A 16777-nucleotide genomic window follows, 5' to 3' on the forward strand; every position below is an offset into this window, starting at 1 on the left:
GTCTCGTGATTAATATGCACCATGCTAATATGCTCTCGCTGAAATAACTTTTGAAATGTTTCTTCATTTTTGTTCAAATCGGTTAGGGAATTTTAGTATGGCATGTTGTCCATGTCACAAAGTTTCAATCGGCCAATGCCATAAAGAGAGGGAAAGAGTTGCATAGCGTCACGTGCTAATGTTGAACACTGTACAAGATGGTGAGGCCCCACACCGATAACTCAGCAAAACAGCCCTTCGCCGGAGCTGAGAGGGAATGACTCAAAACTAACGACTACTAACTTTGTCTGGGTTTATTAGCCCTCATCATATTTCGAATCTAAGTTAGACCGCATATTTAACTAGTATACATTAATGCATGTTTTCAGAAATTATATTGTCAGGTTCGCATATAAATGTAGCTTTTACTAATATTATTTTAGTTACGTATGCCTTATATTTTACTCCCTCCGTACCATAATATATGACGTTTTAGCAGTTCATTTGAGATGCTAAAACGTCATACATTATGAAACAGAGGTAGTATTAGTAAAACTCATAATCAAAATATGATTCAAAATACAAGAGAACTAGTCAACCATGACAGAGGTAGTAGTCACTAGTTTTGTAACGAGGGGGCCCGTGCACTCATGGTCATAGAGCCTGCCAAGAATAGGATTGAAGTACGCCCCGTTTCTTTCCTAACCATATGATACCCAATCCTACTCTTGCAGGAGCAAATTCTCTCATGACGAAACTTATGACTACCACCTCCATCCTGGTTTTGATGTTTTGGACTTAGAGGATCGCTGTGTAGAATTTGCAGGAGCAGAGGTACATGCATGTAAAACCCCAGCACTAGTAGAATATTTAGTGCTAACATACCCCGAGTACCACGCGAACAATCCCGCCAGAAAAGAAAGCACTCAGGGGAGCGCGTGCTCCACTTCTCGCCACTTTTGCCCACCAAACGCGGCTCAACCGCCGCCGCCGCCGCCGCCGCCGCCGCCGCCGCCGGGGCCTTCTTCACCTCCCCCGCGGGCTCCGGTCTCTCCTCCCAGTTCCCACACCAGCGAGCTCGGCCTTCATTCCTGCTCTGCTCAGGTAACCATGCCTCCATGCCTCCTCCTCGTTGGTCTTTTTCATTCGGTTGGATGCAGTGATGTGCTCTCTGGCTCTATTATTGCTGTGCTTGATGGGTTCCAATAGAACTACTTTTGGCGCCAAATTCCGCATATCAAGGGATTCATTCCCTGAGGTTTCTTCGCCTCTTTCGACGACGATCCGCCGGCCGGGTGATCTAGCTTTGCCTGGCAGCCATTTGGGTACTCTTTCCCGTTCTGGTGGTTTGATTTCAAAAGAAAATAGTAGTATATGTGAGCTCCAGCCTTAGCAACAATAGCAGGCCGTCTTGTTCTTAGGGGGGAAAATACCATTTCCGAAAAATTGAAGGTTAGCTGTCCACCGGTTTCTTTTCGGGATGCAGAATCATCCATCTTTCAGGGCTGCTGTTCTACGTTTCTCTTCTAATTCTCGCTGTGATTCTTCCGTTCACAAATCTGTACTAGCTACTTTTTCGCTGATGTTCTGTCTTAAAACTTTCTCTGTATGCATACAGGTGTTATATTAGTAACATGCTGCTGCATCTTCCCTTGTGATAGCTAAATCATCTCAGACCTTTTTTTCTTAATTGTAAAAGAAATTAAGAAAACACGAGAGCTGAATTCTTGAGCAGTGTATTCCTATTAATCTCTGCACCTACAGTTTCCGATTTTTTTGTGATACCACGTACTTCAGTTTGCTTGAAATTACTGCTAGTGCTCTCTCACTCCTACACGTCGATGTTCTGCCTTCCATCGATTGTCTGTTATTCAACAAGTTGCCATGATTCATTCAGTTTACTGAACTGTCAACCTCCTCCTTTTTCTTGCAGGTTCTGTGGCTTTCTATGTGTGCCTTCTTCACTCAACAATAGTCTGAAATCCGTGCCCCAAAAACCCATGAAGAAAATCACAATGTTCTTGCATCACGCAAACATCCAGTAGCAAGTTGACGCAGCGGAGTCACCAAAATTCTTGATTCTGGTATACACCAACCACCGCAAAATCCAAAATGGCGTCCCCAACCCTACCAGTTACCCTCACATGCCTAACACTCTTAGCTCTCTTGTCTCTTGCCATGGCGGCCGATAACAACAACTCCACTGGCCTCATCCTCGTAAATTGCGGAGCATCAGGCCAAGAAGACGATGATAGTGGCCGGACTTGGGGCGAAGACACTGGCTCCAAGTTCGCGCCGTCATTGAAAGGAGTTGCAGCCAATGCTCAACGCCAAGACTCTTCGCTCCCCTCCACGGTCCCTTTTATGACTGCACGCATCTTCACTTCAAACTACACATATTCCTTCCCTGTCACCCCAGGCCGCATGTTCCTACGCCTCTACTTCTATCCGACTGATTATCCAAACTTTGCCGCCTCAGATTCCTCCTTCAGTGTCAGTGTCTCGACGCCGAATCTTGTCCTCTTGGACGGCTTCAATGCTTCGCAGACAGTTCAGGCGATCAGTTCTGCCTTTCTGGTGCGTGAGTTCTCGGTGAATGTTTCTTCAGGCAGCACCTTGGACCTCACCTTCGCCCCATCAGCACATCAGAATGGTTCCTATGCATTTGTGAATGGCATTGAGATTGTTCCCACGCCTGACATCTTCACAGCACCTGACACCAGAACTGTCGGTGATGACACATCTCCATACACATTCGACACCGCCATGGCCGTCCAGACTATGTACCGGCTCAATGTCGGGGGCCAAGCCATTTCCCCGAAAGGCGACTCGGGCTTTTACCGCTCATGGACCAATGACGCCCCATACATAGCTGGTGGCTCTGGCGTAACCTTCTCCAAAGATGATAATTTGACCATCACTTATACATCCAAAGTGCCCAAGTACACAGCACCGGCTGATGTCTATGGCTCAGCTCGGTCGATGGGGACAACTGCACAGGTCAACCTGAACTACAACCTTACATGGATTTTACCGGTTGATGCGGGGTTCAGCTACCTCCTAAGGTTCCATTTCTGTGAGATTCAGTATCCCATCACCAAGATCAATCAGAGGTCCTTCTTCATCTACATCAACAACCAGACAGCACAGGAGCAAATGGATGTCATCGTCTGGAGCGGCGGGATCGGTAGAACGACATACACAGACTATGTTACCATGGCTGTTGGTGCCGGTCAGGTGGACATGTGGATTGCACTTCACCCTGATCTTTCAAGTAAACCAGAGTATTTTGATGCAATACTGAATGGTCTCGAGGTCTTCAAGCTACAGAATAACGGATCACCGAACAATCTTTCTGGACTCAATCCTCCACTTCCGCAAAGGCCACCTGATGCCATTCCCAGCGCGCCGTCTGCCGGAGGGAAATCTGTCGGGGCTATCGTAGGTGCAGCTGTTGGTGGTTTCGCAGTGCTACTGGTAGCATGTTTTGGCGTTTGCATCATCTGCAAACGGAAGAACAACAAGAAGAAGAAGATATCCAAGGAACCTGGTGGTAAATCTGAAGATGGTCACTGGACTCCTCTCACTGAGTACAGCGGATCACGATCTACTATGTCGGGAAACACGGCCACCACCGGGTCGACCCTGCCGTCCAATCTCTGCCGCCACTTCACCTTCGCCGAGCTTCAGACCGCCACCAAAAATTTTGACCAGGCCTTCCTGCTCGGCAAAGGCGGGTTCGGGAACGTGTACCTCGGGGAGGTCGACAGTGGCACCAAGGTGGCGATCAAGCGCTGCAACCCGATGTCCGAGCAGGGCGTCCACGAGTTCCAGACGGAGATCGAGATGCTGTCCAAGCTCCGGCACCGCCACCTGGTGTCTCTCATCGGCTACTGCGAGGACAAGAGCGAGATGATCCTGGTGTACGACTACATGGCCCATGGCACCCTCCGGGAGCACCTCTACAGCACCAAGAACCCGCCGCTCTCGTGGAAGAAGCGGCTCGAGATCTGCATCGGCGCCGCCCGGGGGCTCTACTACCTGCACACCGGCGTGAAGCACACCATCATCCACCGCGACGTCAAGACCACCAACATCCTGCTCGACGACAAGTGGGTCGCCAAGGTCTCCGACTTCGGGCTGTCCAAGACGGGCCCCAACATGGACGCCACCCACGTGAGCACCGTCGTCAAGGGCAGCTTCGGGTACCTCGACCCGGAGTACTTCCGCCGGCAGCAGCTCTCGGAGAAGTCCGACGTCTACTCCTTCGGCGTGGTGCTGTTCGAGGTGCTCTGCGCGCGGCCGGCCCTGAGCCCGTCGCTGCCCAAGGAGCAGATCAGCCTCGCCGACTGGGCGCTGCGGTGCCAGAAGCAAGGCGTGCTCGGCCAGATCATCGACCCGATGCTCCAGGGGAGGATCGCTCCCCAGTGCTTCGTCAAGTTCACGGAGACGGCGGAGAAATGCGTGGCCGACCGCAGCGTCGACAGACCGTCCATGGGCGACGTGCTCTGGAATCTCGAGTTTGCGCTCCAGCTGCAGGAGAGCGACGAGGACACCAGCAGCCTCACGGACGGGATGCTGTCGTCGTCGGGCGCGTCGCCTCTCGTGATGACCAGACTGCAGTCCGACGAGCCGTCGACGGACGCAAGCACCACCACAACGTCCACGACCACGATGAGCATGACCGGACGGAGCATCGCGAGCGTGGACTCGGATGGGCTCACGCCGAGCACCGTTTTCTCGCAGCTCATGCGTCCGGGTGGCAGATGAAGTTGGACTCTCCGCAGATTCATGGTCATGGACAACATTCTTGGTCCACATTCATGTTGCAGGTGCCAGTAATTAGTAATTAGAGTGCGTATAATATGATACACGCCTTATGACAATTCAGGTACGGAGCCACTTATTAGGACTCTGTATGTATATTGTACCATGTACCAGACAGACATCATCGTCATAGATGTCGCCGAGGCACTGGAGTTGCGGTTCTTACTACTGGTTGCTGGTTAATCTGAATTTTTTGAATGCAAAGCCAAGATATCCCCTTTTCATGTGGTTCTGTGACCGAAAGAAAAATGCCTCTCTCTGTTCTGAACTACGTACTCCTACTCCTACATTGGTAAGGAAATTTAACTCAAAATAATTTTGTTGGATTTCATTCTTAGGATTTCCTCTTTCCTGTAGTATATAGAGCTTTGTTTGGTTGGTAGAATTCCTTTCTTATGGGCAGCTGTGCATCGACATTTTCAAAACGAAACTTGTGTACAGTTGAAAAAATTCCTTGAGATATTGAGATAGCTAGAATTTCAAAGGATGGATGGCTTCCTGACCACATTTGCAACTTACCCTTGATGTGGTGTATGATTTGAGAGTTGGCTGTCGACCTCATGACCACATTTCCAACTTAACCTGGATGTGGTTGTGATTTGAGAGGAGGCTGTACAGCTTTCAATCAAAATATTAGGCCAACTCCAACGCATAACTTCAAACAAACGTTTGTTTTGTCTGGATTTTTTTGTTTGAATATGATAATGGAGTGGCGCCCAATCATTTTTTTGGATGCACTCGCCATGTCCGCATTTTAAATAGTTAAATGACCAAATAAATCGAACATTGCAAATAGTTTTACGAACATTGAAACAGTTTTAGAAACAAATAATCACATGCCCAAATAAAAAGCACAATCAAATAGTTTTATACGACTCAATTGAAATTGTCTTGAATAGATGAAAAGCAAATGAATCGATACATATATTCGTTGTCAATGTGAATTCATATGTGCTCAACCAAGTCATTCTCGAGCTGCATATGAGTATGACAATCATGCATTTCACGATGAAACTGTTCAAATGATGCCGGTTCTTGGTGCTCAGGCTCAACATTTTCACCGTGAAAATCAAACCTTTGGTCGTATATGTTGTCATCACGCTCATCATCAACGATCATGTTATGCATGATCACACAAGGAGTCATCACCTCTCAAAGCTTTTCGGTGCTTCATGTGAGTGCAGGGTTTTCGAACGATATAGCATCAAGATTGAAGTACACCTAAAGCACGCCACATCCTTTCTAGCACTCTCTTGCATTTGGGCAAATCTCTGTCTCTTCTTTCCTTGCGGATTGGGTATTTTGTTCACAAAAATTGACCAGTGAGGATAGATTCCACCAGCTAGGCACTATCTCTTGTTGTAATGATGGTCAATGATCTCAAAGTTGACCTCCACACTCTTCTGTCGACTCCATCATCAGCTGCCCATAGAGATGATTAGCTCTATACTTTTGAACTTTTTGATAACTTGTTGCCAAAGGGGGAGAAATGTATAGATCATAGGGCTTCGAATGAGAGAGATAATTTTGACTTTATTTGCTCTCATTTGGTTTTACAAAACTTTGATCTTTTGGATGAGTTTATCCAGTTCCAGTGTGTGATCATACGCTTTATCCTGTGTGATGCTACATTATTATCTTTTAGCTATCCATGTAATGATCATTCACTTATCTTTATTGGTGTCATGTGCTTACTATTCATTCTTATCTTGTTTGCGCACCACCAAGATGTATGTGACATGAAAGAGTGACCGATGATCCTAATTAATTGTGCGTTTGCATTCAATCGCAAATTCTAAATAATGCACAAATTTAGAGGGAGCTCTTGCTTTTCACATACTTCTTAAAGCGTCGATGCTAATCATTGATTATATCTTTTGTCGAAGCTTTGATCTATATGTTGTCATCAATTAACAAAAAGGGGGAGATTGAAAGCACAATTGCTCCCTAGGGTGGTTTTGATAATTGATCACAACATATGCATCATTGCACTAATGATCTTATCCTAGTATATTTTAGAAAAGTTCAAAAGATGCTTTGGCTAAAGCTTATGTGGAGATGCCCCTTGATGCAAGAAAGGATTAGGATTGGCTCAAGCTTCAAGCTAGAAGACTCTTCATTTTTCTATTTGTGAGAAATCACATTTGAGTCCGTAGAAAAGTCAATACTATTAAAATGGGGTGAGGTATTAAAATGAACTGGTTGCTCAAGAGCTCAAAGTTAGCCACCAAAATACTCAGTCATTTTTCCCACATAATCATTCTGTCAAATTCCACATACTCAAATTCGGTGTCATCAACTTTCATATTTCAGACCCACCGAGTTTGACCTCAGACAGAAACCCTAGCCACTGCCACCAAATCGGTGCAACCGAAAAGCAAATCGGTGCTACCGAGTTTGGGTGACCAATTTTGGTTGACTCGATACACAAAATCAGAATTTCCGAGTTTGAGCATCGGTGTCACCGAGTTTGCTCGAGTGAGCGTTAGTCACTTTTTCGGTGCCACCGAGTTCCATATATTGGTCTCATCGAGATTCAAAAGTTCATACCTTTAGTGCTTGTCGGTACCACCGAGTTTTCCACTTCGGTGTCACCGATTTTGCTACTTTGGGTGTAACGGTTGGATTTTGTCCGCCGCCTATATATACCCCTTCATCCACCTCTCATTCGTGGGAGAAGCACTCAGAACACACACACTTCATATCCAGATCCATTTTCTGAGAGAGAATCACCAACTCATGTGTTGAGACCAAGATTTTTCACTCCAATCATTTGAAACTTAATATCTATCCTCCCTAAATTGCTTTCCACCAAATCAACCTCTCCTACTCATGCCTATTGTGTGAGAGTGATTTTGTGTTGAGGAGACTATCTTTAGAAGCACAAGAGCAAGGAGTTCATAGTTCTACCCCATCTATTACCTTTTGGAGGGTGATGCCTCCTAGATTGGTTAGGTGTCGTTTCGAAGCCTCCTACTTCGTGTTGTGGAGTTGAACCAAGATGTTTGTAAGGGCAAGGAGATCGCCTACTTCGTGAAGATCTACCGTGAGTAAGGCTAGTCCTCCGTGGACGAAAGCCGTGGTGGAATAGACAAGGTCCCTTCTTTGTGGACCCTTTGCGGGTGGAGCCCTACGTGGACTCTCACAGTCGTGACCCTCCGTGGGTTGAAGTCTCCACTAACATGGGCGTACGATAGTGCCATCTATCGGAACCATGCCAAAAATCGCCGTGTCAACCTCATGCGTTTGATCTCCCTACCTTACTCCTTTATTTTACACTTGCATGTTTTACTTTTCACTGATACACTCTTAGAACTGCATGTGTAGGGTATACTTGACTTGCCTTAAGTGCCAAATCTGCCCCTCATCTAAAATTGGGAAAAGACAGAATTGTTATCTTGTCAAGTAGTCTAATCACCCCCCCCCCTCTAGACATACTTTTGATCCTACACACATGGAGGCGCTCAGTCCCCCTCTAGCCGCTCAGGTCTGACCCGTCGCAGGTTCTTCGGCAAGGCCACGGCAGGCCGCCGCCCTGGTTCGGCATTGGCCCAAAAGCTTATCGGCTCACCTTATCGTTCATACAATGCGACGATTGCTCGCTGCACGTCGTCCGACGCGTTTTTTGGACGCCGGAACATCCCGGTTGGGTGTTCGTGAAATGCAAAAACGATGGGGTACGATTTTCGCTCGGGCTTTTGCTCTTTGCTTGATGCAATTCAGTAGCTTATTATTTGCTCGATATGTGCGTAGGATGGATGCAATTTTTGGTATTGGGAAAAAGAATACATCGATCTATTAATCTCATAAAATTTGCTAGATGTTCGTGTAATTTTATTAAGAATTGAAGGTATAGATGATACTAAAGAAGATACCAAAGGGAACCAACGTCTAATTCTTTAGCATTAAAGAAGAAATACGTTGTGCTCAAGAATTCACAAATCAACAACGAAGACATAAAGAAGATCTTAGTCCAACTAGTAGGAGCAGTTAAGAAAGTTGAACATATTTTAAAATGTCTAACTGTTGTTCTTGTTTTCTTTGATATTATATTCGTAAAAATGTATGGTAAAACGCATTTGATATAAAAATAACATTCAAATCCTATCTAAAATGGATGTTAGCCGGTCGCGTGGACGGAAAATTGGTCGGCGCGTTAGACGCACGGCCGATCCATTTGCAAAAGAGGGCGACATGCCGATCCAAACGGACAAAAACGTCATCCGTTTGGGTCGACGCGTTGGAGTTGCTCCTACGCCTATGGTCCGGGCTACGCCAGTGAGGCATGCAGGGCGCCCAAGCACTACCTAGAGACAGTCACGGAGAGTCGTTGCGCCCGCCCGCTCGGCCTGCGGTTCAACCAGAAATCGGGTGACCTCTACGTGACCGACGCATACAAGGGGCTTATGCGGGTGGCACCAGGCGGCGGGGAGGTCACTGTGTTGGTCAAGCGGGTTGATGGAGTACCTCTGTGCTTTACCAACGGGGTTGACGTCGATCAAGTTACCGGCCAAGTCTACTTCAACGATAGCTCAATGCACCAGGCACGGCTCGCAGCATAAGATGGTCATCATATAATGTGAGGCCGGGTAGAAAAGGGGTTCAACGCAGGCACATCAACCGACTTGTCGGGCTATCCATATAATGTGAGGCCAAATAGAAAAAGGGGTTATTGGGTGACGTTGCATCGTGAGAAAAATGAGTTATTCTTTGATCGTGATAGTCATCTTCTTGTTATGAGGATCGGTGCTAACGGAAAGATAGTCGAGGAGATGAGGGGGCCAAAGGGCGCGAGGCCGACCGGAATAGTAGAGAGAAAACGACAAATTCTATTTGGGATCTATGGAGCCTTGATATCTCAGTGTAGTCAAACGCAGGTAGAGAACAGTAGATAAAATGAACCTTTTTTATCATCAAATGTAAAAATAAAAAATCTTTTCCGATCAAACTACCTATTGTGATCTACATTTTTATCCGTATGAAATTGTATGTTTCTTTTTTCAATTTGCACGCATATAAAAACCTAATTTCTATTACGCTCTTGTTAATAGGCAAGCCCAGAAAAAACTATGATAGAAGGAGAAGAAGACCCGCAAATGCTAAGGATAGCATGTCTTCCATCCGATCCGATATTACATACTCGAATTTCGTGCGCAAAAGTACGTCGCCGTATTTGTATGTGAGACTGAGATACATATACACTGATTGACTGATACACACACACATGTACTGCTACCAGCATTACCCGGTGGCCGTCCAATCCGTCTTGAGAACAATGGCCACCTGCCGTCACGTACGTACGTACGGGCAAATCACCAACTCTGCAATAATCCTTGACGTACATACGGTTCTTCATCAAGAGAAACCAAAGAACTCAGAATCCTCAAAAAGGAAAACATGGGAAATCCATTAAAATCAACAGGTTGATTACCCAGCGGCGTAAATCTCCTCTAAAACGCAACACGTGTTCTGATGAGACCTACACATCACATCTCCACGTTTCATCCTTATCCTCACGCGAGACGCTCCAACCACATAAAGCAGCAACTGGGTCGTTGACCCCAACCTCTCTCCTACCTCTGCGATCTACTAAATCTCCAAATTGATGCTCTTCCTCTGCCTCCTTGTTGCCCATCTCATCGAAGGAAACTAAAACTTCCAGTGTGCTGCAGTGGCCAGCTAGAGAAGAAGATGCGTCGTTGCAAGCCGTCGTGGACGCTGGGTGCAGGGTGCTCACCGGCGTTGTTGCAGTGGAGCGCTCGTAGGGGAGGCCCGTGGCTCCAAGGCAACGCATGGCGGCTGCAGTGAAGCCTCACCGGTAGTTGTAATGATGAAAAAGAGTTTCCCCCCGCTTTATATTATAAAGCCTCGACCAAAGCATACAAGACATCATAATGTTCAACGCACCCAAGCTAACGCCACAAAGCACACAGCCATGGCCAAGGTACAACCGAAAAGTACGAAGTCTTGCTGGGGGAGCGGCACGATAATCCCCAAGACAGAAATAGCCGGTAGCTGTAATGAAGCTTCACCGGCGGTCCGGAGCTGCGATGCAGTGGTCATTGCTACAATAGAGGCTCACCGTGGCTGTAATGAAGCTTCACCAGCGGCCCGGAGCTGCGATGCAGCGGACGGTGCTGCAATGGAGGCTCACCGCGGCTGCAATGAAGCTCCATCGACGGCCTGGAGCTGCGGTGCAGCGGACGGTGCGTCCGCTTCAATGGAGCTTCATAGACGGCTGCGATAAAGCTCCACCAACGATCAGATCCGGGCGCGGGAGTGGGGGTGCAGTGCACCATCGCCGGCGCAAGTCCTGCTGCGAGCATGTGACGCTGCTTTTCCATGACGACGCGGTGGTTGACTGCGATGTGAGAAGGACGTGTTCGCATTGACCGATCCAACGAGTTCAAGGGGTTGGATCGAAAGGTTGTCCAGCCGGATGATTTCGATTCGTAGGAGCGGCAAAAAAAATATGAACCATCACGTGCACATGCGCGTAACGTATGCACGGCCGGGTATGGCGCACGATCGATGTAGCTCTCCAGTCCCACGCCTCGCCCAGGAAAAAGTCAAAAAAAACCTTGAACTGGTAGACGGTGGCGAGATCGCACCCTGAAGTGGTAATCCCTGAAGTTTGCACTCTCAAGTCGGCAATCCCGGTCTAAAAATAACCTTGACAGCGTTCCCAAACAGGGATTGCATGCGTGCCAAGTGAGGGTCGGGTTTGGTTTTTTTTTCCTTTTTTCGAACCGAAGGAGAAGGCTTATAGGGTGGGCCGGCCCAGCTTAACAACCCATTGACTTATTTGGACCGACGGTCGCCCAGCCCGAGGAGTGTCTCCCTGTCGAGGAATGTCTCCGTGTCTTCTGCTCTGCTTTGGCGACGGCAATGGCGATGGCCTGGTGATCGACGGCAGCGGCAACAACTTTTGGATGAAGCAGCGGTATGCTATGTTTGCAAACCAGGGTTCTGCCAGATATCTGCTATATATTTGCTATATGTTCTGCCAGATATTTGCTATATGTTCTGCTATATGTTCTGCCAGATATTTGCTATATGTTCTGCCAGATATTTTCTATATGTTCTGCTATGTTCTGACTGACAATCTGAATGACAAGTTCATATGATTGAAACTGATAGCATAATGCACTTCATAGATTTTAAATAACTGTCATTTCTTACATAGATAATGTACTTCAATACAGTGCCATTCCTTACATAACCCAATGCATACATGTTCCTAATTTAGTTCAGTACACTGCCATTTTACCTACAACAAGACCTAACACAAACACAATGCAAATCATCACAACATTCATATAGTTTCCCTTCGGAGCTTCTATTTCTGCACCCTTCTCCTTCAACTGAACTTGCAGAGCCTCAATTGCATTGGATATTGCTTCTTCATGTCCAGCATTCGCCAGCACTGGACATTCATCATCACCTCGAGCAGCAGAACCTAGTCCCCTGAGCCTCCAAACCTCATCCTTCAAATCTCCAATGAGATCACTAAAAAAATTTGGCAGCTCCGGATCATGCCATTCAACATAGCCACACCCACCGTGCTATTCATTCAAACAAAATCAATCTCGACAATCAGAAACAGATAGGAGCAGAGGAAGAAGGAGACATGAGCAGAAAAATCGAGCAAAAAACTAACTTACCATGGCATCCACGCAAGCATAATATCTCCTCCCAGGATTGTGCCTGCTCCACGAGATCCATCGAGGGGCCTTCCGGGGAGGATTGCAACGGCACTTCTTCTCCGGCTTGTAAGCCATTGCGCTCTCCCTCTAGGGCAGAGGCGACCTCGACTCCACGCCCCTCCGTCCACTTGCTCGACGGAATCCCGGAGCAGAAGATGCCCCCGAAGACCAAGACATCGCACCGTCCTCTGCGCGCCGCCGCCGCACGGATGAACCCTGCCTCCCAATTTCCTCCAAATCTGTTCGAACAGATGCGCCCACACGGGTCATCACTACCCCTGAGTGGCCCACATTTCAGGTCAATCCTGGTTGACCACTGCCACGTCAGCGATTTTAGCCTAAAACGCTGTCAAGGTTATTTTTAGACCGGGATTACTGACTTGAAAGTGCAAACTTCAGGGATTACCACTTCGGGATGCGATCTCGCCACCGTCTACGAGTTCAAGGTTTTTTTTGGACTTTTTCCCCTCGCGCACGCACGCACGGTCATGCGCCAGGCACGGCACCTTTCAGCCGGCGTGCCTGCACGCTGCGATGCGCCGCCGCGTACGTACCCCTCTGACCAGCACCCAGCTCGTACGCACGCCCCCTCGGCCGTCGGCACGGAGCCGTGAAAGGCCGGCGAGGCATCGGGCGCACGCTGGTGGCAGTTGCAGGGGACGACTTTCCACGTGCCGGCGGACCGGGCGACTGCCGCCCCGATCCCACGGCCAGCGCTGCGCGGCCGGTGGCCGGCGACCACCCCCTGCTCCGCACGCATCCGGCCGATCGCGAATCTCCTTCCTCCTTGTCGGCACCGCACGCGACCTGCCATATGCGGCGCACTCCCCAACGGAAAACAAATCATTCCTGCCCGGTCCCCGCTCGCCTCGCCACCCGAGACCGAGAGAGGGGGAGGAAATGCGACGGAAGCTGCGCGCTCGCGAGCGAGCACGCCAAGCACGGGGCACCAACGCACGCACCGTACGCTAGCCTTCTACCACGCGCTCCCACCGGTCCACCACCACCACGGCCCACGGGTGTCCGTTGGGAGGAGCGGAGCGGGTGGCACCGACCGCGGCTCTATATAATATAATGGCAGGGGCGCCAGGGCACGACCACAACGGATACCTTACCTTACCTCTACCACGACACCATTATCTTCTTCCCTTCCTTCCTCACCAGCTCTCCGCTGGTCTTTTCTTTCTTCTTCGGCTCATCTTCTTCCTGCCTTTATCTTTTCTCTTCAAGTTTAACTGTAGCTTACCCAGGGCTTCTAGCTGCTGTGCATCTCGATCTGTGTTGGTCGATCCAGATCTGCACCCGAGCAACCAAGCTTCTCCATTTTCTTTCTACATACATTCTGCATCTCTCCACCTGTTTTTGTTGGTCGGAGCTTCATTCCATTTGTTTTCTAGCTTAGTTCTTCAGCTTTCAGCCTTCATTCGAAATAATCAGCCGACTCTGCTCAGATCAGCCGCTTGTTTCGGCACCAGATTTGGAAAGGCTCATGGAGTGTGGACTGAAATCCCTGGGCAGCACCTCCGCCGCAGCATCTCCTTCTCTGATGATGGCTTGCAGGCCGTTCCCGCAGCCGCCGCTCCTGCCGCTGCCGCAGCACTTCCAGGCCTCGCAGGCGCCGGCAGGCCAGCCGGCCGACCTGCGCGCCAGGAAGAGCCCCAAGAAGCCGGCGACCGGGGCGGCATCGGCACCCATCGTGGTAGCGGCGCCGCCGCCGGCGTGGACGTCGATGGACTCGATGTATTCGGTGTCGCCGCCGCCGAGCAGCGTCCCGATGCCGACGTCGCTGCTGCTGGCCGCCGGCGCCGGGCGCAAGAAGGTGCCGACCCCGTGCGCCGTGCAGGTGGCTGGCGCTGGCGGGGGCGTGGACGTCGGCGCCACCGACGAGCTCCGCCGCCTGCTCCGGCTCTAGCCACCGCCGCTCTGCCGTGTGATGGGGTGGCAAGGCGAGGGAGCTGTGGATGGATGAAGCCCGTACGTTCATGGGTCTTGGGTAGTTTTTTTTTACCGCGCCCGAGACGGAATCCTGACGAGGCTGCTCCTCCGAGCTGTAACAACGATGTACTGATTCAGTATTGCCACTACCAATGTTGATTTCTTTTCAGTTCCTTGTGTTGTGTACCTATGTTACGACCTTCATGTGTTGCAACGCAAAAATTGCGTCTAAATTTCGTATGAACAACTTGTGAAGGAACAGTTATTTTCGTTTTGAACCTGAGAAGGAACAGTTTGATTCACATGATCCGGGTAAATCTCATGGATTATTTCGACGCCAGGCCACCAATCGTGTACCCCAAGCACACTGCACCGGGAGATTCCTTTCCCATAGTTTACGGCACATGATGTCTCCTCGAGATCAAACAATGGCACTGCAGCAACCCCGAATCTCAACTCTGATAGCACGCGACAGCAGAATATGCCCGCAAAGATACGCCATGTGCACCATCAACGCCTGTTTAGTCTTTAATAATAAAGAAGCTATTGCTTTCGTCGGAAAACCCACCGGGGTATTTTTATTAAAAAAAATCTGTAATTTTTGTTATTCAACCCGCGCTCCATCATTTATCTACAACGTAAAAGGAAAAAACGATTCCCTGCAAAAATTATATCCGTACGCATCGCCTCCTCCCGTCGACCCTGGGCCACCCTGGCCTGTGCCCAGGCCGCCGCCACACCACTCGCCTTCGCGGCCGACCACAACCGCCACCGCTGCCGATCTCAACCCACCCGCCTCTGCGACCGTACCTCTCCCAGATCACTGCCCCCGTTGCGGCGCTCGAGCGCATCGCGTCGACCCTGGTCCACCCTGGCCTGTGCCCACGCTGCTGCCACACCACTCGCCGCCGCGGCCGACCTCAACCACCACTGTTGTCGATCTCAACCCACCCGTCTCCGCGGTCGTACCTCTGTCCGCTTGCTGCCCCCGTTTCGGCGCTCGAGCACAGCTTCTGGATCAAATCAACGCGACAGCTACAGTGATTGGGGTTGATGCGTCTGCTCGATGCATAACGACGGCGCCGCGGCGGAGCGAAGTACTTGTAGGTGGAGACGGGCCTCCATGGCTTACACGGGGAACTCCGAGGTTATGGCGCGGCAACGGCGACTCCTTATGGCCAGATAGAGGCACCTAACCCTTGCTTCCCTCATCGTATCCCCTCCTCCGACAAGAACTCGTCATCTGGTGAGATCCCCTCCCCATGCCTCCAACCGTGTGCCAAGCACCGGCAAGAATATTTGTTTTGTGGGGATTTGTTTGCTGATGAATGAATTTATTGAATGTAAGATTGTATTATTGTAGAGACAGAGAATGGAACACTACCTTCAGTTTGTCATCTGATCCCACATTCTCTACCCCATGAGTGAAATAAGATAACAGTCCATTGATCAATTCACGTAGCCTCTTTGTTTTGCTTTGCTTGTCCCACTCAATTTCTCATCATGGTGGAATTAACAATGGACGGGTTGATTTCTCAATAAAATAGGATAGGACTGACTACATTAGTTAGTTAGCTTATTATTTTAATAAATCAAAATGATTATAAAAATACTAAAAGCGTGTGGTATTTTTTTCTCCCGTTGCAACACACGGGCCCTTTTGCTAGTAAAACTAAGCTGCCCCTCCTTTACTAAATAATAAGTCTTTTAGAGATTTCATTAAGAGCAACTCCAACCGGTCGATTCAAACGAAAGGTGATTCCGTTTGATAGGGTCGTCTGTCGGTTCTGTATCCGACCGGTTTATTATTTGGATCGGCAGTGCGTCCAACGCACCGTTCCATATTTGTCCGTGTGGACGGTTAGCCGCTGGTTTTTAACAAATACAAATATTTTGCATATTTTTCAAAAGCAAATGATATAGCATAGTTTCACAATCGAAAATAAAATATAGCAAAGTTTTACAAGCCCAATAGAAATTAAATTGTCTACAAGATACACCTATTGATTGCCAACATGATCCCACATATGCTTAACCAAATCATCTTGCAACTGAATATGAGTTTCCAAATCACGCATTTCATGATGAAACTGAATGAACTGTGCAAACGATGTCGCTTCTCCGTCATGCTGATGCACCACATTGTCACCCTGAAACTCAAACCCTTGATCATGGAGACGTTCCGCGCGCTCATCATCTACGATCATATTGTGCATGATCACACAAGCAGTCATCACTTCTCACAATTTCTTGGTGCTCCAATTTCTAGCAGGATACCGAACTATGCCCCATCGAGATTGCAGAACACTAAAGGCACGCTCGACATCCTT

The 16777-nt window shown here is 48.8% G+C and overlaps 2 protein-coding genes across 2 annotated transcripts; both read left to right on the forward strand.

Annotated features, from left to right (window-relative positions):
* The first annotated feature begins 881 nt into the window (after window positions 1–881).
* Window positions 882–5030, forward strand: LOC123400168 (receptor-like protein kinase FERONIA). Its single transcript, XM_045094583.1, has 2 exons — window positions 882–1083; window positions 1913–5030. The coding sequence occupies exon 2, from the start codon at window positions 2092–2094 to the stop codon at window positions 4747–4749; it is 2658 nt and encodes an 885-aa protein (XP_044950518.1). The 5' UTR covers window positions 882–1083; window positions 1913–2091; the 3' UTR covers window positions 4750–5030.
* Window positions 5031–13593: 8563 nt separating this feature from the next.
* Window positions 13594–14620, forward strand: LOC123400169. The gene has a single exon (XM_045094584.1). It carries the CDS (start codon window positions 14002–14004, stop codon window positions 14422–14424), a length of 423 nt encoding a protein of 140 aa, XP_044950519.1. The 5' UTR covers window positions 13594–14001; the 3' UTR covers window positions 14425–14620.
* Window positions 14621–16777: the final 2157 nt, after the last annotated feature.

Source organism: Hordeum vulgare, chromosome 5H (assembly GCF_904849725.1).
Source record: "Hordeum vulgare subsp. vulgare chromosome 5H, MorexV3_pseudomolecules_assembly, whole genome shotgun sequence".
In the NCBI taxonomy this organism is placed as follows: domain Eukaryota; kingdom Viridiplantae; phylum Streptophyta; class Magnoliopsida; order Poales; family Poaceae; genus Hordeum; species Hordeum vulgare.

Coding starts and splice junctions, on each gene's coding strand:
- LOC123400168 (XM_045094583.1), top strand. CDS start 2,092: ATGGCGTCCCCAACCCTACCAGTTACCCTCACATGCCTAACACTCTTA.
- LOC123400169 (XM_045094584.1), top strand. CDS start 14,002: ATGGAGTGTGGACTGAAATCCCTGGGCAGCACCTCCGCCGCAGCATCT.